The sequence below is a fragment of the Platalea leucorodia genome (genome assembly GCF_965183815.1).
Source record: "Platalea leucorodia genome assembly, chromosome: 1".
Taxonomy (NCBI): Eukaryota; Metazoa; Chordata; class Aves; order Pelecaniformes; family Threskiornithidae; genus Platalea; species Platalea leucorodia.
This window is the reverse complement of record NC_138823.1, coordinates 65,587,418-65,615,061: the sequence shown is the minus strand read 5'-3', so window position 1 is coordinate 65,615,061 and position 27,644 is coordinate 65,587,418. Positions and strand designations below refer to the sequence as shown.

General features: G+C 39.3%; 2 protein-coding genes across 13 annotated transcripts in view; one reads left to right on the top strand and one right to left on the bottom strand.

Moving 5' to 3' along the window:
* The window catches only part of MBP (myelin basic protein), a 123,765-nt gene extending 107,332 nt beyond the window's left edge, over positions 1–16,433 (top strand). For 4 of the 5 annotated variants that reach the window (XM_082313594.1, XM_082313595.1, XM_082313592.1 and 1 more), the window contains exons 5-9: positions 9,775–9,882; positions 10,382–10,417; positions 11,004–11,036; positions 12,025–12,150; positions 14,750–16,433. In XM_082313594.1, coding sequence (XP_082169720.1) covers positions 9,775–9,882; positions 10,382–10,417; positions 11,004–11,036; positions 12,025–12,150; positions 14,750–14,806 — 360 coding nt within the window. In that variant the 3' untranslated portion in view covers positions 14,807–16,433. The remainder of the gene's footprint in view (positions 1–9,774; positions 9,883–10,381; positions 10,418–11,003; positions 11,037–12,024; positions 12,151–14,749) is intronic. The other variant, XM_082313596.1, reaches the window with a different exon arrangement.
* A 2,104-nt stretch (positions 16,434–18,537) lies between these two features.
* ZNF236 (zinc finger protein 236) overlaps positions 18,538–27,644 on the bottom strand; it is a gene marked incomplete at its 5' end in the record, with an annotated part of 83,832 nt that continues 74,725 nt past the window's right edge. For 7 of the 8 annotated variants that reach the window (XM_082312308.1, XM_082312307.1, XM_082312302.1 and 4 more), the window contains 3 exons: positions 18,538–20,242; positions 20,673–20,849; positions 25,325–25,454. In XM_082312308.1, coding sequence (XP_082168434.1) covers positions 20,115–20,242; positions 20,673–20,849; positions 25,325–25,454 — 435 coding nt within the window. In that variant the 3' untranslated portion in view covers positions 18,538–20,114. Of the gene's footprint in view, positions 20,243–20,672; positions 20,850–21,646; positions 21,964–25,324; positions 25,455–27,644 lie in introns of those variants that run through there. The other variant, XR_014228209.1, reaches the window with a different exon arrangement.

The following is a 27,644-nucleotide window of genomic DNA, read 5'->3' as shown; positions in this document are numbered from 1 at the left end:
TTGCACTTTGAACTCTATTCACATTTCTTGTGCGAGCTTTAATGTATACTACAGCACAATGAAGACTTTGAAAAGTAGTTCAATCAAGGCTAGTCTGACTAGTATATGATGTGATTTAAGTAAATACTTACTGTGATTTTTATTTCCAAGTCTTAGTTTTCAGGGAGTGGTATTGCTCGTGATTGATACACTGTTTTGTAAAACCTGCTGTGCAAGCGATGTGCTTGTAAAAAAAATTTTATATCGTTTACGGTGGTTGTAACAATAATTTTGTTTTAATCTTTTGCTTTATATGTGCTTTATGTATTCATTAAACTGTTTACATCACAAAACCGGTGTACTAATGATTTGATTTGTTTTAAATACTTTAATCCATTAACAGAAGTTGCAACAGACTACTTCGTAGTACGTGAGAGGGTTTCAGCTCATTAGAAGAGGCTGTATGTCCTTCTACAGAATGCAGTTATAACAGCGTATTGGACAGAACCGAATAAAGCTTGCCTGCCGTAAGGAAATGACTAGGTTTGACGTAACTGAAGCTGCTAAATCCGGTGTTTTCCCTTTATGAGCATGGGAACTGAATCTGGCCTCTCTTTTTCATAGCAGGTGGTAATGAATGATGAATGGCCTAAAAATGAATTCGTGTCTCAGAATTGCCAGTTTGATTAAAGCTCATTTCGCTCGTACGGTAGGCCTCGGCGCGCTTTAGATTTGTCTGTTTTAAAAAATAGTAACCTGTACAAAACGAGCAAGTAGCACCAGGTGAGTACCGCACAGCACCTGATAAGCGAAAGGCTTAGGAGCCAACATGGCATAGGGTTAATTCTGACATGTTCATTTAACACACGTATAACCATGTATGTGTTATACGTGCTTAATAACTAACGCGTTATTTAATGCACTGGAACTGATTATCTCTGGCATCTGCAAGGAAACGACTGCTTGAAGCAATTGTTACGAACGATCAGAGGAATCTGGCAGCCAGAGCAGGTGAAATGCCAGCTAAGGGCTGCTTAGAAGAGCAAGCACGAACTTTTGGTAAAGTATTAGCGATGCTCTGTGCCCGGACTAACTGCGGGTGCACGGCACGGTTCATTCAGAAATGGGATAAAAAGTAGTTGGGGCTTGCCGCTTTGTATTAGAAGTTGAAGAGAAAATCATGACTGGGCAGACAGGAAAATCCTATGCGCTTTGCTGCTTTTGCTATTGTTTATATGGTCTTTTTTTGCCTCTTAAATTCAGAAATGTATTTATTAACACGTTGAGGTTAAAATACTAATTAATCAGCTGAAGCATTTCAAAGATCACTGTTTCTCATTAGTCTACAGCAAAAGATTTCCCCCTTTCATTAAACTTCTAACAGTACCTTCCAGTTCGGTCTTTGCTAGACTATTTCTAGATTCTTCTGTCCACGGGTATGATATAATGACGATGATCTGTTTAAGAGGGAGCTCATAGGGTGCTCTGAAGAAGAGCTCCAGGGCTTCTCTCGAGCGCTCGGTGAAGTTCCAGCCTTGCCGCGAGGCTTGGCCAGGGCCTCAGCCTAAGGGCAGCGCAGAGCCACGGCTGCTGGAGAGGCGGCGACGGCACCTTTGGGGTCTTTTGGGGGGAACCGGCCTTGGCTGTTCGGCAGCAAGTCCCTTGTTTTTCAACTGCGTGGTCCCACAGCCCGCTTGGGAGTAAGGTCTGGATTTAATTTTACTGTAATATACCCAGAGGGTGCTTGTTTAACCAAGGCGGGGGGCAGGCAGGAACCCCAGAACTCGCATACCAAAGGTCAAAGGGATATATGCAAAATTTAGCATGAGGATTTTCTCTACCTAACATGAAATTTGTCTCCTTGTGTTTACTTCTCTGCAGATGAACCAAATTTATTAATAAGAAATTGCTTTATATTAAAATCTGTTATATTGGAGTTTTTTCTATCATCACATATATTAATTCCTTGCCAATAAAGAACGGCATTAGCCTTAGCACTTTCCATCCTAGAATGCCAAAATTAATGACCTCGTTCTTCAGCTGTTTTGAGCTTGCGCAATGGAAAACGCTGCCCAACAGACATTTGAGGCAAAAGCTAAGAGGTTTTTTTCCCTGACCTTGTTTTGTACCTCCATCGTCCCATGCCATTAGCGACAATTGCTGGCTTTCATCTTGTGTACTGATGCAAAATATCTCACCTTGTTCCTGAAATGGTCTCCAGCGAGACACGTTCAGGTACTCCTTTCACTCTAAAGTTACTTGGCTTCGTTTCTGAGCTACACAAAAAAATCCTCCCCTGCCATTTTCAGGTGCTTTTACTGAATTGCTTACAAAGCAATTTAAAACCTGTTTGCAAAACATACTGAAATCCTTTCTCATGTCTGCTACGTCATACAACGAACATGGCTTGGACACTGTACCAGCCCCAGGTTTTGGGTGGTCTCTCCCCCCCCCCCCCCCCCCCCCCCCCCGTCATACTGACTGCATTATTGGAAAGCCTACCTCTGAGTGACAGGATTGGTTTCAAAGAAATAAGCTATTAATTAACCATGCCAAGTCTAATTATTTCCCAATAGTAAACTCTCCTTACTATCATACTCTCCCCAGTAAGTTATGCTGATGTAGGCAATGGCACTTTTACCAACCTGTACAAGAGTTTAGCTTGTCATTTTCCTACCTATTACAGGCAGAAAACAAAGAAAATTGCGCCAGTCCCTTCAAAGAGAACTGATAAAGTAATTATTGGTGGGTGGGTGAGGGTGTGCAACCTGAGAGATGAAGTGTGTGAACATTTTTCTCCTCTTTATTTCTGGTCAGCAGCTGTTCCTGTCCACCTGGTATTTATAGTTTTGTTTTCCAAACAATTATCTTGTTTATTGGATGAGCTTCTTGACTATATGAACATACCAGGGAATGGGCCTTTTTAAAATTTTTACAGATTTCTGCTTTCTTACTGATAGCCATACCCACAATGTTACCTTCTTTCGCTGTAGCAGCGCCAACAGATGCATCTCCACCAAAAACATAGTCTGTCAGTAGAAATTTTATCATCCTGAATACTAACCTATGATGCCTTCCGTATCTTGGCCGTGTGCAGTTAAATCCTTCAGGCTGTGAAGTTTGTTGCTAGCAGAAGCTACGCTGGAAACTACCAAAAGCCCAAAGCTTTGCACTGGGTTTTTGCGGTGGATCATTTCAACAAGGTTTAATCTATGATGTCATTGATACCGGCTTGATAAAACAGCACAGAGGACAATACTGACCACGCACCAGAGGCTGTGTCCAAGCAGATAAAGAACCTCTATCATGAAGGATATTTGAATAAAATGATTAATGCCAAGTAGAGAAAGGCTTCAGAAAAGCAAAGGTAAATTAAAGCATTGGGTTTTGCCCCGAAACCATTTACGAAGTGTCACGACGACAGAATAAATTGGACGTGGAGAAAACCCCAGAAGGTACGATGGCACCGGTCTCTCACTCGAGACCCATCGTGTAACAGAACTGCTATCCTGAACAACTGTCCTGATTCTTCTTTTTTCCCCAGTAATTCTTTCCTCTCACCTTCTAATTTGTGAACCCTAATCATCAAGGCACTAAGGAGTAAGAGGGCTATGGAGAAACGTGGTTCTGGATTATCAATCAGCACTTACCTCTCTTGATGGTCAGCGTTCTCCATCGGTTCCTGCTTCGTGCCATCTTTCGTCTCATCTTCCTTGGGCTTCTTACTTTTCAGTCAGCTCTAGCCTTTCCTCCCGTGGTTTTTATTCCCATCTTTCTGCTAAGAATTCTTCCTCTTTCTGTTCATCACCTATTTCTAGACAAAGATTATATTAATGATCTCAGCACAACACTGGAAGGCAGAACCTCCTGGGCTCTACATCTCTCTTCCCGCCAATTCCCCACCGTCACTTTGAGCAAGTGATTTCATTTCTGTCTTAATTTCCTCATCGGTAAAAATTAGCAGTACCATTACAAAGCTGTGTGGTTCACCCTTTCTGAAGTGATTAGAAAAGCCTGCTGAATTAGCTTATTAATTGTAATGTCACCATCAGAGCAGCACGTGGGGAAGATGTCAGCATTCCCAGTTGCGACCAGCCTGGAACAAACACCGCCACGAAGAGCAGATCGGTACTCGGGTTGTACGTGAACGAAAACGGAGGCCACGACACCAGGACAGCGTAGCTCTGGCCGAGCAGCGCATGCTTACAGTAGGCATCGCTGCTGGAATAAGCATGGGGAAAGGCGCCCTGGCAGGAGGGGCGCGCGGTGCATTCTGTGGCTGCCCGGGGAGACGCGGGGTAACGGCGCTGGCGGCCTCCGGCAGGGCGTCAGCCGCCCCCAGGAACAGCAACCCCCGCCGTCAAAGCACCTCCCCGTCCCGAGATGGAGCAATTTCTGTATGCAAGCACCTGTCAGATTCCCCGTGATTGCTCTGGTCAACCTGTATATAATAAATCCCCTCTTGTTTAAAAAAAAATAGCATATATATTCACTGGAAGGATGCATCTCAATTCCTGTTTGGAAGACTATTTTGAAAGGGTATAACTACAGAAATTCAGCCCTGGCTAGGAATTTCCTTCTACTTTGAATTTGGATTCAGAGTCCGTTTCAAGGGCTACACAAAATCAGCCGAGTGGCTTACAAATTGCCCGTCGCTCTTTCACCTCGCCCTTCCCACAAACCAGCACGAACAGCGTTCATCGCTTAACACTTTTAAAGCCTAATTTGCATCTACCCGTACAGCTGCAAGTTTCTTGGTGGGGGCTCAGCGTTACATCCCATCGGTTGTGGACAAGTGTGGTTTTCTAAGGCAATCTAAATGTACTTTTCATATCTATATGAATTTGGAATTTGTAGATTTTGTACGATCTCTTTTAAATTCATTAGGTATCTTTTGTGAAGACAACCAACTGAAAACCACGAAACCCACTGAATTCATGAAAATGTCCATAGTTTTCATTCTTACTAATGATGTCAAAAATGCTTACGTGGTTTGATTATATTTTAAATCGGCTATTTCCATATTTCATATGCATTTGGATTTTGCCATTACAGCAACGGCATGTGGCGTTCTTTAGATTTTCATTTCACATCCTAAAGCGGGCAACAAACCTATGTAATAATGATACTGAAAGGAACTGGAAAAAATACAAATTCAGTACTCCAAAAATATCTTAGTACTATTATTGTCACTAGTGCATATTATCTACTTGATTGGGAATTAGAGCTTTAAGTTTATATTTATGTGTATGTGCGATCTTTAGTGAGAAGCCATCCTCTTGTGGAGGATGCGAGCTCTCGGCGAGAGCTTGTAACGTGCATTTAAATGTCCCCCTTAACGAGTACGAGTTGCGAGATGCGACGTACCATGTTTATACCAAGCAAAGTCAGATACGCATTTATTTCATGGGATCTCATAGTATCATCGCTAAGAAATATCTGCTACTACTTTAACCACATTGGTTACGTTGCTGCATCAGATCTGAAAACAAAAGCGAGGAGGACACGTAGATACATAACTGCAATTCTGTCTATATGAAAGTGAATTTAATCCCCCAAATCCTGCCGTGTCTCAAGCCGGATGCGTGTACGATCACAACCCTGGATTATCCAAGATGGCGCCCAAACGTGCAAACCAGAAGTGCCCGCTCCATTCACCACGAACGACAAGAGCCCTCTCCTCTGGTCTCCGGTAGAGGGGCAGCACAGCGGGTGGCACCCCTTCACCCTCCTTTAGGGCCACGGAAAACACCAAGCGCCCTGGTTAGGCCTGCTCGCTCACACCACCGACCAGCACCTACTCGGGGGTCTTCACCTCGCCTGGAAGTGTAATAATCTTGCACAAAACCCAAAACAGAGCACGTACTGAATTATGTACGGATTCTTGTTACCGTGTTAGAGAAAGGGCAATTTTTTTCCCCCCCAACAGCTCTTTCAAAATATTAAGACAGTAAATTCAATTCGTTTGATGTGAAAGGACATTGCTAACACAGGGAACGCAATGCCAACGTGTAGCTGCTGTTAAGACTTAAAATACCTGCATCTTTTCTTTGCACTACATTGAAACTTAACTCGTTTCTTCCTTCGTCTTGGTGGCCAACGTCCACAGGGTAGGTGGCCCACTGCAACAGCGCAGCTCTCCTGCGCATCACCAGACAGAGCTGCAAAGGATTCCAGTATTGCATCCCTCCCCATGGCAGAGTAACTGTGGGTACTTTACGTACGTTTTCGAGAGTGCTTTTATTTACGTTATTACTCCTGAAAGCTATTAATTTCACAGTGAAGCTGCAAACTGCATCTGTGTCATCAGATCTCCCAGATACCGCTTAAGCTTCCAGTACTGGCAAACATTTTCTAATAATTACGATTACTCAGATTAAGGGATCTTCCCTTTTTAGCTTTTTTGAACGTACAGCAGAGTTGACTTAGCAGGGCTCCTTTATTCAGGTCAGACAAAAAATTAACTGGGTACAGTAAAAACCTGAGTGCTCTTCTCTGTCCTATTTTTTTTTTTTGAAAGAAAGACTGCTCATGACTACAAACTATTCCGTTACCCTAGAAGTTGTAATTTTTTTTTTTTTTTTTTTTTTAAGGGCACAAACAGAGGCACTTCTTTTTTCAAAGAGTACCCAAGGGCTCTGAATTCAAGATTATACTTTGCGAGTAGATTTCATAATACCTCGATGTGGCAGCCGAGCCTGCTTTTTATTGGCAATGCTCCCGAGACTGAAATTCATGGCAACGCCGCAGGAGGTGTGGGGGGAGCTCGCTGCGCTGCTGGGCGACACCGACCCCTAACGCAAAGAAACAAGTAAATGTCACCCGTTCCCAAAACACGGTTGCTCTGCTGTATCCCTGTTAGGTTTTAAGGTTAATGCTTTTTTTTTCCCCAAGCGCTTAAAGCATATTTAAAGATAAATGGCGGTCTCCGGAAGGTATTAAGGAAACGCGCAGTGCCTAGATGAGCTCGTTCAAAAAATGTCGCATTATGAACCACCACCTCAGTAGCCCATCCTAGCAGGATAAACCAGATTTGTTTTCTCTTTCAATCAGCAAAGCATTGCCTGCATCCATTCAAATATAACTTTTAATGCCTATCGATATCAGTTATTACTCTGCTGAGGGAAATGGTTTTCATAAATCATGAATGTGAGAAATCTCACAAAAAACCACTGGATTTTGCCCTCCACCCCTAAGAGTTCAAAAGCTGAAAGAACAAACTGCAGATGAAAGAGTAATTCTAACAAGAAACTAAAGGGAAACATGTAATTAACTGCCACAAATTGAGAATAATATGGAAGATTCTGACCGCAGATGAAGCTTGCTGGTGATAAGATGAAAGGGAAGCACTTTATTTGTAACGCTGGGAAAACCACGGTGTTACACTCATACAGAACCATCACTGAAAATGGTTTCAGACTGATAAGCTTTAGAAGGGGACCCGGTCAAAGACCGTGTTGACATTTGGCACCACAGGCAGAAGGAAGTTTTATGTACTACACAATAACCTTTTCAATAAGCCAAATTATTAGCACCTAATAATTGATCAGAACCCTAAATTCAGGAAACTCAACCTCATCTAAACTGTAAAAACCTGTCATCCCACCTTTCCTGGGAGAATTGCCTGGTGGCAAGCCATAGCCCACTGCGGAGTTGCAGGGAACATGGTACGTGCAATCAAATCTGATTTTGAAGGTCTCTGCTTCACGTACTGCAACAGTTTTGCCGTTAGACAGCAACCAGTTCCTGCTGCTCAAGACGGACGTGCAGATCTGCAACACCACGGTATTTATCACGGCATTTATCCCAAAGACAAGGCAGTCAGCTGGTTCCAGAGGCAAAGCAATGCTTCATTTGAACATGGATTAAAAAGACGAACACGTGGCTGAAGTAGCTTGTTCTAAACACGTGTCGATACCTTACCAGCTCCCTCTTCCAAATCACGACAGCAGAGGATATTTTGGCAACACTGGAACTAGTGACAATGTAGAACCTGCTGCAGAAGTATAAGCAGGACACTACAGAAATCTCGCAGCTCCAATAAAATTCAGAAATTCCTGGTTTTTAAACAGTAAATCTCTACACATCATCGGCATGCAAAAAATGACACTGATAAATACCAGCTGAACTTCTCTGCATTGGCTCTTTTTTTTAATCCTAAGGAAACTCATCTTCTAAACAATATATCTGAATTTCATTCATCCTCAGAATTACAGAACTTAAAAGGCCACTCATGAAGATGGGTATTTCATCTCATTTTGCATGATTCAGCATTATATAAATCCATTTCATTCACATAAGATCACTAGATCTGACGCCATTCACTTAAAAATAAAACTTCTCTGTAGCAGCTTTGAGCAGTAACACTAGATGGTTTCATGGGACCTTTTATTCAAGAGTCTTAGAACATGTAAATCTCTGTGCAGCCATTTATTTTCAGCAATAATAGCCTGAGGCAGTCGGGGTCATTCTGAAAGCTACCGATGTCATGAGATTTCCCTCAAAGTGCAGAAAGACTCTTCAAACCTTTGAAAATCTGTTCTATAGATATTAACTTATTTGTCAAAAATCACCAAACCACTCACGAGTCAGGAGTCCTGCTCCAACAGACTAAGCTTTTCCCCTGGCAGGTTGATCGATGTTTTTCTATGTGATGAAAGCAAAGTATATTTTAAATAACCATTCGTACTGTTCTACAGTCAAATGGGCATTCAGTTTGTGCTACCAGGGAAGCGCCTATGTGAGCTACTGTCTCACGATGGCTTTCCATTTCATCTTCAGAAGCCAATGAAAATTGTTAGCATCCACACGACGCTTATAACATCATTGTGTTTTCAGGGAATTCATTACACTAAGAGAACCATTGCGGCCCTGTTGTTCTTTTCATTCCCTCCTACCTTCTCCGTTCCCCACTGAACGTACTTCAGATCTGCCGCACTGAACATGAAGCCTCGTGCCTCTACGCGTGCAATGATGGGCAGATGTCTGTAACGGGGTCAGTCATATGCAACAGTTCTTTTTTAAACTTTGTCATACTGCATCCAGATAGCAGCAACTATGCCGAATTTTTGACGCTGTTTTCACTGCAACAGATGCATCACGCTCTAAGCGCCAGTCAAGGTATTCACTCTTCACAATGAGTTATTTTTGTTATTTATTTTACCTTTGCTTACTGGACTTCTTTCTGTATTGCTCAGGAAGCCCTACTGACAATAGAAAGTATTGTCAGTCCCATTTGATTCCCTCATTCTAAAAAAAAAAAAAAAAAAAAAAAAAAAAACCAACCCAAAAAACCAAAACGATTGCTCTTGCAGTTCATCGGTGTTATGTAGTCTTTGGGAACTGAGAAATGATACACCATCCATTCCTGCTCTCGCATGGAGAATGATCCAACGTCGTTTTAAGTTTTTTTTCTCCATTTCAGGTTTCATTTCTAAAATTACATTCTACGATCCTACTTCTGAAAGAAGAAAAATTACAAGGTTTCTGTTATCAAAACTTTCCAATAACAAGTTCAATTCCACACTGGGCTGTAACGTTAAAAACATGTACGCCCATATATATATATATATATATATATGCACAACATACGTCCATGCACATACTCTGTATTTGCCATTGTATTAAAAAATTGTTCCTTCACAGCGCTGACGACTTTAGGTTGCAATCTCTCTAGATTTCCACAGCATTTTTCTCTTCTTTTCATTCCCGGTGAAAATGACTCTTCTCTTCATACAGTCGCCGATTGTCTTTCCTTCCTAGCTGACTTGGCGATGTGCCTCTTCTGCTTTTCAGGATATACACGCAGCCAGGGCCAGCCACCACGTAGGGTCCATCCCCCAGAGATCTCAGCATGGCCGGCCTGGTGACGACAACCCCGTAGTCCACTTCTTCAAGAACATTGTAAGTCTCCTCTCTTCTTGGTCTGCGCTAAAATGAAATATTTTCTTTAGGACCCATCAGTAACCAAATACTCCCCAGTCAGTAGCCATTATTTTGGGCCTCGGGAATTGTACTGTGCCTTTGAGCTCATCATGCTATTTGATACAAAAATAATTTTTACCTGGAAACACAAATGATACCGAAATGCTACAAAAAAGTGGGTGAACCCTCCATTAGCGTAGTCAATTTTCAACAACCACCATTACAATTACACAGCTTCACCATTCACTGGTTTTGTCCTTGTGTCTTCAGCACTGGCTGTATTAAGGAACGTTTTCTGTTCAAAAAGAGACAAAAATCCAGTGTGTTCTAGGCAAAGCCTAAGACAGCAGAGGAGCTTCTCGGTGCAATTACTTAGATAGCACTTAATCCTGCTGTCATAGATAACACGCAAAAGGCTTGATGATTCCCTACATTTATTTCTGCCTTGGTTTTACAACTTTTTTCTGTTGGTTTTCAGGTCTCACCCCGTACGCCTCCCCCCATGCAAGCAAAGGTAAGCGTTTTCAGGGGCTCAAGCAATGTCCGAGATCTTTTGCGGGCTACTTTATCCCAATTCAGCTGCTAGCCTGATTCCTCTTCTTTAATGGCACAAAGTCAAAATCTGGAGTTATCATTGGGAATATTTAAAGCAAGGGCCTAAGACCGAAAAGCCATGGTTCTCTTCCTCATGCACTTCCTGACTTGCTGCGTGACAAATTAAAGCCACTCGCAGGGGGGTTTATATTCAATTTATCTTGTGATTGCTTTAGGTAATAAACTAATAATAGGCAATGCTTTCAAACAAGCCTCACCCACCTGGAACTGTCCTTACATTTACTAGGCTGGGCTGGCTTCTAAAGTATGTATCACTGAGAAACCATGGCTAGTGAAGTCAGTTCTTGTAATTATAATAAAGAATTTTGTCTTTTTTGTTTCATGGAATGACTGTACACAGATGATTGTTTTCAACTCCTGCCTCATTATTGTGCCAGTGTTTCATTATTTTTACTGCATTTTCATCTTCTTCTGTGCATGGTGCACCCAGATGCTGTGTTCCATAGTGATCATCCTGTCATTGTTTCTATTTCTTGCATGTACAGGGAAGAGGATTATCCCTCACCAGATTTAGCTGGGTAGGTGATGAACGTGCTTTCAGTAACAGCCATTTTATTTACCAGGCCAAAGCATACCTTGCTCCGTTGCCTCAAGCTGCTGCAGCAACGTGATAATTTTGATTTGTCTCAATTTTGCTGTTTTGCTTCTCCTGTTCCACTTTCCTCCCTCCTCCCACAGCACTTTAAGAGGGTAATTTTGTTGCTTGCTCTTATCCAGCAACTTGACAGCCTTGCGGCGATAATTTCTTTTGCTTTAGCCCAAAGGGAGCAAAATCCACTGCATGGCAAAGCTCTCTTCCCTTAAAGACTCCTGGAAGGCTCATCTGCTGCATTTTTCTTTCCCTGGGAAGGATAAAAATGGGAGGGAGGGCTGGGATGAGATGGGCGCTTATTCCACAGTTCCAATTGCTCTTATACAGTAAAGTCTGCAAAACTAACACTGTCACTAATGCAAGTATTTTGTCCCACCTTTCCTTGCAACCCCTTTCAGTAAGAAGCGATCTGCCTAAGCAGTTATTAGACTAAGTTCTTCCCCCAGTTATCTCACAACTAATTAAATTCTACTTCTCCACCACAGGTTTGATTTTATATGAGATGGACATGTAAATTACTTGCATTTTAAGGCAAAATATTAAAGCTTTCAAGCCATTAAGCATTTCTTTCACTATCACAAGAACACAAATTAGTTGACGTGTTTGACATCTTAGAACTCGTGGAATCGAAACATTTTAAGTTTTGTCATGCAGTTTAACCTTCTGAGTATCCATTTTTTGATTATTAATTCCTCTTTTACAGTTTGGTGCCTCCCTCAGATTTGAGTACATTCAGATAATTTCCTAACATTTTCCTTCATCCTTGTTTATTACGTAAAAGATTATTTTATTCCAACACCTCTAAACGTCTCATTTGAGTATTACATTTCAGTGATCACAAACAAAGATTACGACGTGCGTACGATAATTTGAATGTGATAATTTGCAATATACATGAAAATCTTTCTTTGCAGGGTGGTGAAGGACACAAACCAGGATATGGAGGAAGCGGAAAATTCTATGAGCATAAATCTGCTCACAAGGGACATAAGGGATCCTATCATGAGGGCCAGGGCACTCTTTCCAAAATCTTTAAACTGGTAAAGTACAATTGAACTTACTCTAAGTACAAAAAATTGAGTCCAGGAAAAAGAGAAGCCAAACCTCTTCAGAACCTGCCATGTTTGAAAGAACCACATTTCCTTAAAGCTTCTGAAGGAACTAGATTTGCATGGATAAAACAGAAGGTTATCTCATGGCCTAATAACTACTTACATGATAGGAAACAAAGGTAAAAATACACAGTCAGTTACCATCAGGAAAGAAGGTAAGTCCACCAAGTCCCACAAAGACCCGCACCAGGATCTGTCTTGTCACTGGACTCACAAATGACCTGGAACACAGAAGATGAATGAGGTGACACGGCTTGGCTGCTGCTGCTGCTAAATATTTTAGAATAGTGACAGTGAAAGCAAACTGATAAACAGCAGAACGGTAGGGCAGGGCAGGGCAGGGCAGCGTCGCACACGCATTTGGTTGAGATGCAGTAACAACTCGAACAGTCCCTGCTTGTCCCCGCCCCGGGGGGAGACCTCCTACAGTAGGTCAGTACAGCCAGCTGCCACGCCACGCAGTCAGGCAAGCTAGAAAGCTTGTCTCATGTGAAAAATAAACGTTTGGTCAGATTATCTTTAATCTGGTTCAGTTCACCATTTCAAGTCACCGCACAGCCCCACCAACACAGCGAATATATGAAAACAGAACAGGAAAAAAAGTCAGTTGCAAGGATTTTTCCCATTCTATGCCAGGAAAAAGACACGTGAAAAGCACATCATACCCACTGGCAGCTACTTTAACTAAGACTGTATTTTTTTTTTATCATGTAGTGAAGCATGCACAAGTAACAAATCGTCCAGTATACTATTTTCACACGAAGCATACAATCAGCAGTAATTTTAACTTCAAGACAGAAGGTCCGAGGTCCCATTAGCAGAGCCGATCATCTCAGACTTACTACTCTTACTCTCCAACAGGAGACAAAACAGCACCATCACCTATAGCAAAAACACATTTTTATCTCTTACGTGGTTTAGGGGACATATTTTTCATTGTAGAGCTGTTTTTCAAACATATGCAGCACCAAGCGACAGCTTGCAAACTCCAAGGAGGTAGTATGAATTCTTATGTTGCCATTTAAGAAAAGGAATGAGCTCTTCAGAGGCCCAGGTAAAAAAAAAAAAATCAAACATTTACCTTTTAAGTCTAATTTTCACGTTGCACGCTTGTAGCTTTTTAGTGGAGTTCAGATACAGCAACAATACCATGGCTATATACTTGACATTATTTGTAAAATTTCTTTCGAACATCTGAAAATTTTCGATAACAATCTCTCCCAAATATTAACATTCTCTTTTTTACATAACCATCACAACTATTTTAGCTTTGATTTATATATATCTGATGATATGCATATACCAGTTCTACTTTTTACACAGCCTTTTCCCAGCCATGATAACTTTTGGAACTCTTATCAGAGTTTTACTCAGGCCCATTTGATTTAGACCCATTGTTTACAGCAGGAAGCATTAATAACTATTTCTTTATACAGTTTTACAGTCTTTTACAGTAAAAAAGTTATCCATTCTTTAAGATACCTTTGAAAGAAAAAAAGCCAATTACCTAATGGATTACACTAAGTTTTCCTTGAAACAGTTCAGTAAAACTAAGGAGGGAGCACTGAAAGATGAGAAGAATGATATAAATAAAGAAAACAAAATCCCAAAGTACACATATGCTTAATTTTTTTTGACGTAAACAGTTCAGTCATCAATTGATTACAGTAACAATTACCACACTATCTCACATTTGTGGTCATAAGCTTATTGTTCAAGATTTGCCTAGAAAGTTGCTAAAGCTATGGGAGAAGATACCCCGTTAGCCTAATCTTAAGTTCCAAAAATGAAACGCCGAAATTTCAGCTTGGATCATCTCTGCTATAAAACTGCTGTAAGGCTTTTCTCAATTGCGGATTTATGAATTGCCACAAGTGGTTTTTTCCGAGTTTGATGTTTTCTTATTATTTGTAAAAATAGGCCAGGTTTTAGCCCTTTCTCTTTTCTTAGTTTTTTCCTGTATTTGCATCTGAGCCTTCCATACAAGACTCATGTTGATACAATCACATTAACAATTTACCCTAATAAATATTACAGAATAAAATGATTACAGTTCAATTCTTTCAGATGTGGGACTATTACAGCTTGTATGCAAGGCTTGCAGTTTTGGATTTTTTGTTGCTTGGGGTTTTTGTCGGGTTTTGTTTTGTTTTGTTTTAAAGTATACATACAGTTCAGGGGTAGCCATAAAAATGAAAATTTCCGAGATGTCCAAGTAAATAAATTGCTTTCATAAGGAAGGCCTGAATAAGAACATGCACCTACAAATAATTCATGGGAGACTGTCTAGCCCTGTATGAGAGATTTAATGAGAGTAAATTAATCCTATGTGAAAATACATGAAAAGCAATCATCTCTTTGAAGTGAAAATTCCAATAATATTCAGCAATATACTAGAGGCCACTGCAAGCCATTTTCATTAGATAATATTTAAAATTTTATTGTACTACAGATTGATGTTTTTCAATTTACAGCCCCAAATATACAGTACCTTTTAATTAACTTAACACTCTTCTTCCCTCCACAGGGAGGCTCTGGGTCCCGACCTGGATCGCGGTCTGGTTCACCAGTTGCTAGGCGCTGAAGCTCTGAGATGCCATCCAAGGATCATGTACTCTGCTTCATAATGTAACTGCCTTAAAATTAATAACTGCAACAATTACCTAGATAGATGCAATCCATTACTTAATGCCAATTAGGTTCTGCATGCAGTAGATGATACAAACTTCTATTGGCAATCCCTGACCAACAGTTGAATGAAAGGAACGCAAAAAGTAGCTTTACTAGATGTTTTCCTTATTTTATGTGAAGTAACAAGATCTCTGACTTTACTCATTCTTCTTCAGGATGCCCTAACTGTATGCTGGACTTCATTATTTCTCCCAAGCACCTAATCTGAGCTCAAGTCTTCTGGTTTCGTTTTAGTGAACATCAGAATTACAAATAAAGAGCTAATGTCTTGGATACTGAGCACTGCTGTTAATGAATTTCTGAGACACTGCTGAGAAAAAAAAAATCCACCATGTGCAGAAGTTGTAAGGACTGTTTATCCAAATACTTTCTTTGATTTGGTTTTGTTTGGTTTTAATCTTCCTTCTCTCACTCACAGAATAATTTATTTTCATAACAGGATTAGGCAGTCATGGAAAGGTTTACCAAACATTGGGAGTTCAAGGCATGTGAAGTGTGGGAGGGGGCAGATGTTGTAGAATCAATATGATGCGGAGCAACAGTAATAAGGAAATTCTTTACGTACCATGAATTGCTTATCGCATCCAAACCATTAGAATTAAGAGCAGATGAGGGAGAGAAAGAGGATTTCAAATTTGAGTTAGACTAATGTTAAGAAACAAGGGATATTCCCAGAGAAGAAACATCTAAGATCGCACAAGTGACCACTGGACGTCACTGGTGCTCCACACAAACTCTGCTGCAACAGCATTAACTTTGCAGTACAATAAGTAAGTAAATAAATATATAAACAAATAAGTCTAATTTCTGAAAGAGAGCCCTTCAGTACTGGTATCTCAGCTAGTCCTGCACATCTCGCGTTAGAATTTCAAATCTTGCTCTTGGTATTGCAGCAGTGTTATCTTTTGTCGGCTCATCTTTTGCCTGAGTAACATCTGGATGCCTATTAAAGACAGCGCACCAAAGCAAACTCATAGTAAACTGCTGTGAACATTTAACTGTTGTACTGTAGTTGCCTTATAGAAACGAATTATAGCTCAGTTAGATTTAGATATTAACTGTTCACAAATTACTAAAACCAATGTGTGGCAATGGTATTTCCAACCACACTTAGGGAAATAAAAGGCTCTTCTGAATTGCACTGTTTTATTACTTAAACTTACCATTTCTTCAAGGTGTCATCTAAGTGTCTGATTAATTATTTTATTTTTTTTAGTTTTAGCCTACGCATTGTAGACTACAATTAATGCTTCCCAGGTTGAAACTGCATTCCTAATAAATGCCCAGTAAATGTTACCTATAAATATGTTTGTTAATTGCATTTCACATCTGAATCTATTGTAGGTTTAAATCAGTGTCCATTAATAAGAAGCAGTGAAAGATGAGAGGATAGAAAATACATAGAGACTAAAGAATACAAAACCACCAAATTATTAAGCGTACACACACGTATTACATCTTCTATTACCTACACTGGTTGCTATGTGTATTTTTCTATTGTAGCTTCATTCAGATGTATACTCTGCAACGTAATAGTTGATTTAATTTGAATACGTATTGTTCTTATAGGAACACAGCTTTTAAAAATATTCATTATTGAAATAAAGTAATCAACTTGAAATGAAACTTGGACCAGTTTTCTCTTTTACAACGGAGAAGATCATATATGTAGAGTTCTGTGGTTTTCTTCACAGTTTATGAATAATGTTCAGATACGAGAAAATGAAACCATGGGAGCCGTGACCCAGCTGCCGGCACGCAGGCTTCCAGTGACATTGCTGGTGACTTAGCGTGACCCACAAGGCTGACAATAAGACAGAGGATCTATGGGAGGCCAGTGTCTTTGTGGAGTGGCAGCTAAAGGCCAGGGGGATATTGCAAGGCATAAAATGCCTATGTACAGGCAATGAAATGCTGCCCTTCATAAACAAATATAGCACAAAGTATCTTTCAACAGGGTATGTGAAAATCAAGTTGTTTTTTAAAGCAGCCTTCAAAAATGGGAAAGAATATTTAAGGTAAAAAAAAAAAAAAAACTGGGAAATACATCTTTCAAAATACTGCACTGTAGAACTACAGAACTTATCCAAAGCTTCCTCCTTGCCTTCATCACTCTGCTTTCCCCTCAGTCATCTTTTCCGAGGCTGGAAGTAGCTTTTTTGGATTTACTTCCTATAGAAGAAAAGGTACGGTACTTTAAAGCATTATTTTACCAACGCAAGTGTCTCTAAAGAGATTAAAACTTAGACTGAAATTTATTCTTTTACTCACTCACTAGTAGTTTTGATGCAAACCAGCAGTTTAAATGGCTATTTGATTTGTAAGCAAAGGCTTTTTCCTGAAACAAGAATGCACAACCAGTACTAGGAGTGTCATTTCTTGTACTGAAGGAATAGACAGAAACTAAAGAAATACTTGAGCAGACACAAGCCAAAAAGCCTGAGGCTAGTGTAAGCCTACTACTGCATCAAACCAGAAAGAACAGAGGCATTCCAAAGCACTATTCATTTACCCACTATACAACGTGACTCTTCAAACAGGCCTTAGAATACTGTTTCCTAAAAAAATGCATCTACTTCAACATTGCTTTTGAAAATATCAACATATTGGTTACAGTGTCTGTAAACGTCAACAGATACACTGCTTTAAACACCTCCAACTCAATCTTACCAAGGAACCTGGGCTATGAAAACCTCTATGTCAGGATACTCAAAAGTGAATTCTTGAAGTTCATGAGGGAGGAGGATGCAGGGAAGCAAATCGAATATCATGGTACAAAAAAGTTTTTTAAAAGTCCATTTACTGTACCTGACAGGACTCCAAGCGCTGGAGGAGTAGCAAACAATTCCTCAATTCAGGAAAAATGTCAGCTGACTCCATAATTCACGCTGCTTATTTAACACTTCCAAGACTTACAACACACACTCACTGCCTCTAATCAAGACATAACACTTTGAGAAGTGACCATTTAAAAACGACCTGCTTTAAAAAAAGATCTGCTTTTAGGCACACGCTCACCAAGTATCGACCACTACCAGCTTTTATGTGCTGGCAAAGCAACCACAGCTAGAGCAGACTGAATGCTTTCAAGCATTCAGGAATCGCGTTCCCATTATGAAGGATGGATTTGCATCTGGATGGGACCAACTGTAAACCATCTTTTGTCAAACTGGATTTGGCAGCCTCTGGAAAGTGTCATCCCCTATGCAGCAAATCAACAAACTTTGCTGTGCGAAGTTTTCTCTGAAAGAACAGGGATAAGTTTTTATACACGATACAGGCAACACAGCACATTCTACTGTATTATTAGAGATAAACAGGGTGCTATGCCATGGGGCCAGTATGCCTTCAGACAAATGTGAAATATAACATTTTTCTTAAACAGCTGAAACACTAATAGGCTGTCTGGAAGGAAAGGCGCTGCTGGAAGAACTTCACATACATTCTTTACATATAATATTGAGACACACACTTCTGGTAAATGGAGTTTTTAGAATTTCCTAGGATTCAGAATCAAATGCTTAAAAAATACACGAAACAGAATTTGGAAAAAAGTAATATTATTTAACATGTTTTTGAATTAAATATTCCACATAACAAAAGTGTTATTTTCATGTCACCAACTATATTACTTATATACATATGCCAAAGAGTTAACAAAAGAATTAAGAGATGCCCTATCAAAACCAACAGTGATTTCTTGCTTCAGCAATCTGAAATAACTAGTTTGTATCATAGACAAAGTATAGACAATATTTACAGAAAAGGGCTTTTTGGATCTGAGAGCAATTATCATTCAGAAGGTAAATTAAAATCCAGCTCTGTATTATAGTACAACAAATCCACCACTGATCTAGAAGTACTTGTGGCAAACCAAAAAGATTAACTTCCTGCAACTGGGATTAGTATTTACAAAATATACTGATCAGCCACACAGAGGCTCATATAACTTTAAATATATATATATATACATACAAGCACACATATATATATCTATATATATGTAACATATAAATAAAATTCAAAAGAACAAGGTAAAAATAAGAAGAGCGCTTCTGTCTTTGGAATGTCTAAAAGATGACTGTTTTTACTCCAGTGTTTCTTTGTTATGAATATACTTAACAAATGGCACCTTTCAAAGCATGAGTCAACTAGGTAGTTTTGCTGAAACAATGCCTTAAACCACAACAAATAAAAGTAACATATTTCCCAAATTCACAATGAAAATAATGAGGAACTTACAGATTTGAAATGATAACTGTTTACAGCACTGGGGAATACTGTATAATATACGTGACCTAGTGTGCCTCTTTCTCACTGCTAACACAAAATTGTACGTTTACTTCCCAGATTTTGTATATGGCTGTGTTTTCCACAGATACTGAGATATGTACCTGCTGATCCAATACAGCAAACATAAAAGAAGAGGCTTTCATTGGAACCTCTTCTAGTTTGGATTCTCTTTAAATAATTATTGCTGAGTTTAAAACCTCAGTCTCTTAAAGTAAAAACTAACAACTGACTGCCTCTGCGGTTGGAATGGATATGAACATGCTCCCTCTCAAGAGTTTAACTCAAGAAAAGCTGTAAGTTCATGGCACTTTATTTTTTTCAACGAACTCTCAAAACGTACTAAAAAAAGCTTAAAACAGAAATACAGCATTTTCCTGTGCCTTGTAAGAAAAAAAAAAAAAAAAAAACCAAAACCAAACCAAAACTATTTTATACTGCATGCATCTACTCTGTAACATTTTGTTTCCAACCTCAATTATTTCTTTAAACATGTAAAAAAGAAAGGTGACCAACAGTTTCATGGTTTTCCCACGAAGTTATTCTTCACTTCCTTTAAAAATGGGAATCATTGTATTCTGATATAAAGTTCCAGTTCATTTTTCAAATAGATATACTGGCTGTGAATTAGAAGATGAAACTGTATACAGTATTACCTGAGTTCACTGATTCACAGACAATTTAGCACAGATTAAATGATGTTTTCCCAATATTCTTCTACAAGCTTAAAAAAAAAAGATTCTTTCAGGTAATTTTTGTAAATAATTAAAAAAACTATAATATATTATTCTATTGTTAATATTTCCAATGCTTGAAGCTTTAACTGTAAAAATCCATCTTTAACTTTTCCGAAAACTTGTTTAGAGAAATTCAAGGCCCAGAAACATTTTTAGCTTTCAAATTTTAAGGTGTCATCGAAAAACATTGCCTATACTTTGCCATTCATTTGAAGATTCTTGTACCACTTCTTCTAAATTCAGAGTACGACTAATATCTTCCCCTTCTTGTTCTTGATGACTAGCAGGCTCCTGTACAGGACCTATCAAAGTACAAGAGAAAAAGACAAATGAGTATGTTTTGATGTATAGGGTAAGAAAAATGCAAATATAGCACTTGGGAATAAAGGAATCATGCTGGAAAAGGTGTTACACAACTCCTTCAGATTCTGTAAATTCATTAGATGCTCTTTGAAAAATTAAAAAAAAAAAAAATTAATATAATTGATTGCTTTCCTGTAATAGTTTTTGAATGTTCTATTTCCATACTACAGAGCTCCACATAAAAAACAAGGAACCATAAGCAGTAACCAATCTCTGTTTCAACCTTCTTTTTGGGTTGCTTGTTCAACTACTAGCTCATCAACTCTGGTCTTTGGCTATTAGTGCCTAAATTCCTCAATAACTTAAGGGAAGTGTTTTGTACTAGTTTCCTAGTAGAGCACTCACTGCTACTATCACCATGCTACCTACCAGTGTAACCATGAGCCCGTTTCATATGCAGTTTCATATTGCTTTTCTGTGTGAATCCCATTGCACAGTAATCACATTTGTAAGGCCTCTCTCCTGTGTGCTTTTTCATATGGACTTGAAGAGCACTCTTCTGGTTAAAAGCCTTTTCACATAGTGTACACTGAAATGGCCGTTCCCCTTATAAAAGAGAAAAACGTATTTATTAATTTCTCATTTCAATATAAAAATACAGTTCAGAATTCAGTACAAATCATCAAGATGACCTAGAAATTAAGTAGACATGATCTTTTCCCTTGAGATGTTCTGAAAACACTGCTATGGCTCCATATCATCAGCAAAAGATCCCAAATTAAATATCAGAATATTTACATAAGTCTTAAACCACTGATATTATTATCTTTCCTATCGAATTTATTACGTAAATTATTTAAGAGATGTAAAAATCAGTTTACCACTTTGACTCTTCTGTACTCAAGGGGACCATCACCTTTTTACATCATTTAAGAATAATGTAGATAAAGCAATATTCTAGAATTAACAAACCTGATGTCTGTAAGAAACCAGAAAGTCAAATATGTTAAAAAAAAAAGTTCTGGTAGTTCTACATGGGACCTGTGGCCTCCTATGCCAATAGCTACTAGTGATTCCCATATCTTACCAAAGCAGGCACACTCTTCCAAATCTGCCAGAATACTACTAATTTCTAAATATAAACTCAAGAACATATTCATTACAAAAATATTTTTAAAATTTTAAAATACCTACTTTGCAAAACTAGACCTTTGCTTCAACACTCAACACCACAACCTCCGACATCAACACAAGACACGTTGCTGTATGTCATTAAGGACTTCTAAAAGCACTTTCTGAACTTACAAATGCACTTTGTTATTAGTTAGCACAATAAAGCACAAGCAAGATTATACTTTCCCACAATTTTCTTTAAAGAACCAATTTCGCTCTTTCTTCATTACCTGTATGTTAGTGTCCCCACATGCACTGTAGCTTCCATGCTAAATCCAATCAATAAAAGGTCCTTTGAAGCACAGAAGTGTTCTTTCTATTTTTGTTAACAACGATTTCATTAGTTTGAAGTGAAATCTAGGTTTCCTCAGATACTTTTGACTCCAGGTTTTCTATTCTGTTAAGATGAACGGCCTTTTTGGTGTTGTGTAATGGATTACCACATGGCTTCTTGGTAGAACTAGAAGCATCTGCTCCCCTCTAATTTTGGCAACATTTCTCCAAACTGCTCTTCACTGATAAATCTGAATGTACATGACATTTACAGCTATTCAGAGAAAATTCAGAGAAAAAATGTGTTTTCCTTCTGGCCACCGATTCAGTAGGTATTGCCCATCAGAAATCATTAAAAATGTTTAACCAAGGTAGAAATCACACACACTTTCTCACAGACAAGGATCAAACCCTTAGGAAAGCAAATCAATTTAGACTTACATCAGTCTTTCCTATCACAGTTTATGTAAGAGCACCCATCTAAAAACTTCTGTGCAGCCCATTTTCACTCTTTTGGTCTTAAGGGATTTCTAAAAGAACATTCTCTTCTGAAAGGATGACTATCATGTGGATTGACTTGCTGCTTCAACAACGTCAGATAACAGTAATATAAAAATGAAGTTAGCAAGGATTGTTACAGTTTGTGGGCATTCCTAGCACATGAGCACCCAAGAACAAGAAACCCAAAAATATCTGAGGATTTACTGAGTACATTACAAGTCATTCCAAAATAGAAAGAATTTTTCCTGTGATGGTGCAGATTTATGAGAAACAGATATATAAAGGGACTCTGCTCTGTTCCCAGCCTTCCTGAAGTGCTCTGCGTCTATTACAATGGGCAGCATAAATCAAAGCAGGGAAAAGGGAAACTGACCTTCTTTCCTGCTTTCAGATTATTTTGTGAAATCCTTAACGGGAACATTTTTTTAAAGTCTGTATTATTTAAGTCAGCTATGCAGAAAGCAAATTATTGGGGAATTCTTAAGACTTTTAATCTCCTTGGATTGTAACTCCTGCCTCTCTTTTCCTGCCGTGAGTATGACCAGAATGTTCCTTTCTACCACAGTAACTGCAAGGTAGCTCTGCTGCCCTTCTTCAGTTTTCTCTCAGAAGAACAGTCACCATTTCTCTTGGGGTGGGGGGTGGAGGGAAGAGAAGCATAAGCAGTCAACCCATTAGATGAGAATACACAGGGTCAGCAGAAACCCCTAACACATAAAACCAGCTCTAGTAGATCAGATCAAAGTTTCCTCCCATACTCAAATGAGAAACCACCTTCCATCAGTTGGTATGAACACCCCTTGTAAAACATGCTTACACGCACCCATAGCACAGTAATTGCAACTAGCAGCAAGTGATCGGCGATGAATGCTGCTAGCTGACAAATGGCTGCAAATACCCGTTACGCTTATCAAGAGTTATTGCTTATCTACCAGAAGTTAAGTTTTGCTGAAAGTGGATGACCCAGCCCACTAATATTAAAGTCTATCGTATCACACCTGCACTGAAAACTTCCCCTCCCCTATGTTACAATATTCTCTAGCTGCCATAACCAATACGTATCACCCACACTGCAGTACTTCACAACTTAATTCATAAGGATCTCATCCCTTCCCGGTTCAATGATCACCCACGTTCTTCATCTGCTTTTTATGCCCAGTACCTCTCCTATCTATCCATGCCTTCCCATTGCAACATCTCTAAACATGCTCTTAGGATTCTCAAATCTCTGAATTTCCTTAGCAAAATGACTGAAATCATAAATTCACCAAGTTCATGAATCCTCTCTATCCAACCTCCAATCCTTTCCTACTAGAGAGTTCTCAGCAACTGAATGAAATGCAAACAAAAGTCAGGTCCAGCACCTAGGACGTCTCTGGCTCTCAGCTGCCTAGCAAACCCTAACACCCCAAAGCTCAAACACTCATGTGTAAATGAGGTGCAACAGCTCTTGCGATTACTGCTCCTACTTTACCTTTGACAGCATACAAACCGTGTGCTGAATTAGGCAACCGAAATGAGCCAAATTCATTTCATCAGAACAAATCAAAATATGCCACAGTAGGCTGCTCATTGTATAGGCCTGATCCAATTCATCCACAAACATTTGGAATCACTGAATAATTATTCTCCAATTCTTCTTTTTTTCCATAGTAAAACAAATATCAGACTACATTAATTTCTTTGCAAATCTCATGACATACTGCAAAAGCCAGCAAGAAAGCACAGACAGAAAAAGCATGACCTTGTCTTGACTAGTTATGTCTCAGTAACTGCCTATGTGCAATGGTAAGCATGAACTAATTTAACCCCAATGGAAGACAGAGTCATTCATCACCTAACAATGACTTTCTGTAAGGCCACTGCTATATGAGAAGTTAAAGCAGTTTCCTAGACTGTGGCAATCTTAACATGTTTTTAACTTCATCCACTTTTTTCTTCCTCTGCCTGTCTTCCCTGGAAACCCTTTTATCGTTTATTTTTCATAAAACCACAGTACACAGCCTTAGATGTAGATGAAACTCAAATTATACATCACAAGACCGGCAAGTGATGCTAACCAAGGAAAAATGACAGGGTTAACAAGATAACTTAAAGGAAGAGATTAGGAACTTTGCTTTAAATGCACAAAGAGCAGCCAAAAGCTAACAGAAGTTGATATTGGGGAAAGAGAAAGCTCTGGCTGACTCACTGAAAAAGAGAGAGTTACCCGCTTTTGGGAGTCGTCTTATGCTACAGCACATCCAGTTAAATTCCTTGGACCCCTCCAGCTTGGTAGCAATACAGATAACTTTCCCCTTTCCTTTTTAACTCTAGCAGCCATGACAGCTCTTCATTGGTAGCAGTGGTATGGAAAACAGAGAAGTTGTTTTGGAGAACTGACTCCTATATTTAGAACTCATGTTCTTAAGAACACTGGTCTTAAGATACAGAAGGTGAAGGGGAAGGCAGTTGGGCTAACCTATGTACAGCTTTCAACTTGTAGTAGGGCAGAAGCTGCAACCTGAAAAGCACTTTTATCATAGAAAATGTGTGCTCCCTAGAAGTCTTTTTATAGAGTAACAGTTGAAGAAAATAGTTAAGCAGAAAAGAACACAACAAATTAAAAGCACTAGCATTAGCAAGAGATAAACTAAGTAGTTCAATGACAATGAAGCATTGCATACAGCAGTCATGACTCTCCCTTATTTAACGTCACTGAACACACCCACTCATTTGCACATTCTCCTATATGCTTGAAGAAGATCATATCCAGTGTCTTTACACCACTTTAAACAGTGCTTTAAAATATGCTTTTATTAATCTGTTTCAAAGACTGACAAACTTTTAGATACAAGCTTATGCATTCACATGACTGTTGCAGTACTGCCAGTCCCAAAATATGGAGAAGCTTAGTCACACCACTAAGCATGATGTTCTGGCTTGAAACAAAACATCACAGTTTCTAAGACTCCAAGTCTGCTTGCTCCTCATTTTAATTTCTAATCTCTTTGGGTTAGAAATTTCCTTGTTTTTTTTTTAAGCTTAAGTTGATATCTAAATGCAGTTACCTGAAACCATGAGTAAGGACTCCAAATTAACACCCAGATATTCATGAGAAAATCTTGAGAGATAAAAATGATTTCTGGTGTTACCTGTGTGAATGCGACTATGTCTCTCCAGCTGACTTGGCTTAGCGAAAGCTTTTTCACAAGTATCACACTTAAACACTCTAGGCTTCTGGGAACTCAGTGAAGGTCCAGCCTGATGGGTTTGCATGTGTTCCTAAGCCAGTATAGAAAACAATACATTTCAGACCATTTAAAAAAACTTCAGTATTTAACATAGAAATACAGGCACACTTTGAAGACAAAAGCAGAGGATCTTAGTCATCAGCAGACAAGCTGGAAGAAGATGGAAACCTTTTTTTTTTTTTCTTTTAAATGAGAGATTGTTTTTGTATATCAAACACTTTGTAAGGCTGATGCATCAGTATCTTTACATTTCTGAAAACCTCTGTCAATAACTGTATGCATTGCTTTTTTTGCATACATTAGTCCCCTCACTAATTATCTGAAGCAAAATAAAATAAAAACCCAAACTTATAAACATGGATTTTGGACAACTATGCATTGTAAGTTAATACTGGATTTTTTCCCTCCCCTCTACAGTATCCATCTCCCCCACCTGCCTGACACATAGGTATTGCTACTCAGCACCTGAATAAGTATCATTGTAAAACTGTACAGGCCTCAAAGAGGGGACTATCTCAACATATACACATGCAGCCGCACAACGTTAACGTGCAAATACAACCACTTCACAATAAACTCTTAAATTAATTTAAAAAAAAAAAAAAAAAAAAAATCACTGAGGTCCTTACAGGTAAGAAAGCAGAATGAGGTATGACATGTTTTATCTTTATGAAGAAGCATTAATAGCAGTTCTAACTTCATTGTTTTTAAATTCACTGACGCTGGGCCCAGAAGTTTTGCAAATTTAAAGGAGTATCTTATGTTATCTCTTAACTTTTTCATTAAAATCTCTTTATTAATACCAAGATACAATTCAGATTACAAAAGAAAGCAAATACAAACACACTTAATTTAAAAACCTAATCAAGAACTGTATGTGAAACAGTACTGTGAGTACTTGTCCACTTTCTAAAATGTGTGTGGATATTCTTTTCTAGACCATTTATTACAGACTAGACTATTAATTAGTCTTTACTACACCTAAACAATAAGCCTTCTTTATGTCTATGAAATCCTATTCCTCACTCTATGAACTGCAGCAAATTGTGTCTGCAGAATTTGTTTTCACTGGAAAATTAGCGAGACACTCACAGGGAAGAATATTATAATCACAGTAATTATAATAATATAGTATTATTGAGAAATAATAAAAGGTCTTCTCAGAAAATCACAGGAGATTCATAAACCACGGCTTAGTTGGAGATGAAGAAAATCTTTTATCTTGTTCATTACCTCCTGAAGCACTGAAATGGTAGAAGCAAACTATGACCTACTCCAGAAAAATTATCTGAAACTGGCTGCTTCTTTCTGTCCACCACAAAAAAACCCCAACCCAAAACAACCAAAAAAACCCCAATGCCAACAATCCCCATGCCCCATTTTCTACTTGAAAGCAAACAGGAGAGCATCCAGATAGCCTCCATAAAACTTCCTCTTGAAAAAAAATTTTTGACACTGGAGGTGGGGAGGGTGGTGGGGGTGTTTGTACATAATCTCTAAAGAAGCTTTTCTTGTGGATAATTGTGAAATTGCCCGTACTGATGCCTTTGGAAAAACCAAATACAGTTAAGTACTGGCATCTAAACATTGGTACCCTTACCTCCTACTGGGTTTTTCTGGAAAGCCACCTGGGCACACTGCTGGCTCACATTCAGCTGGCTGTCGACCAACACCCCCAGGTCCTTCTCCACCAGGCAGCTCTCCAGCCACTCCTCCCCAAGCCTGTAGCATTGCTTGGGGTTGTTGTGACCCAAGTGCAGGACCCGGCACTCAGCCTTGTTGAACCTCATCCAGTTGGCCTCAGCCCATTGATCCAGCCTGTCCAGATCCCTCTGTAGGGCCTTCCTGCCCTCCAACAGATCGACACTCCCACCCAACTTGGTGTCATCTGCAAACTTAGTGAGGGTACACTCGATCCCCTTGTCCAGATCGATATAGACATTAAACAGAACTGGCCCCAGTACTGAGCCCTGGGGAACACCACTTGTGACCGGCCACCAGCTGGATTTAACTCCATTCACCACAACTCCTTGGGCCCGGCCATCCAGGTGGTTTTTTACCCAGTGAAGAGTACGCCTCTCTAAGCCATGAGCAGTCAGCTTCTCCAGGTGAATGCTGTGGGAGACAGTGTCAAAGGCCTTACTGAAGTCCAGGTAGACAACGTCCAAAGCCTCTCCCTCATCCACTAAACAGGTCACCTTGTCATAGAAGGAGATCAGGT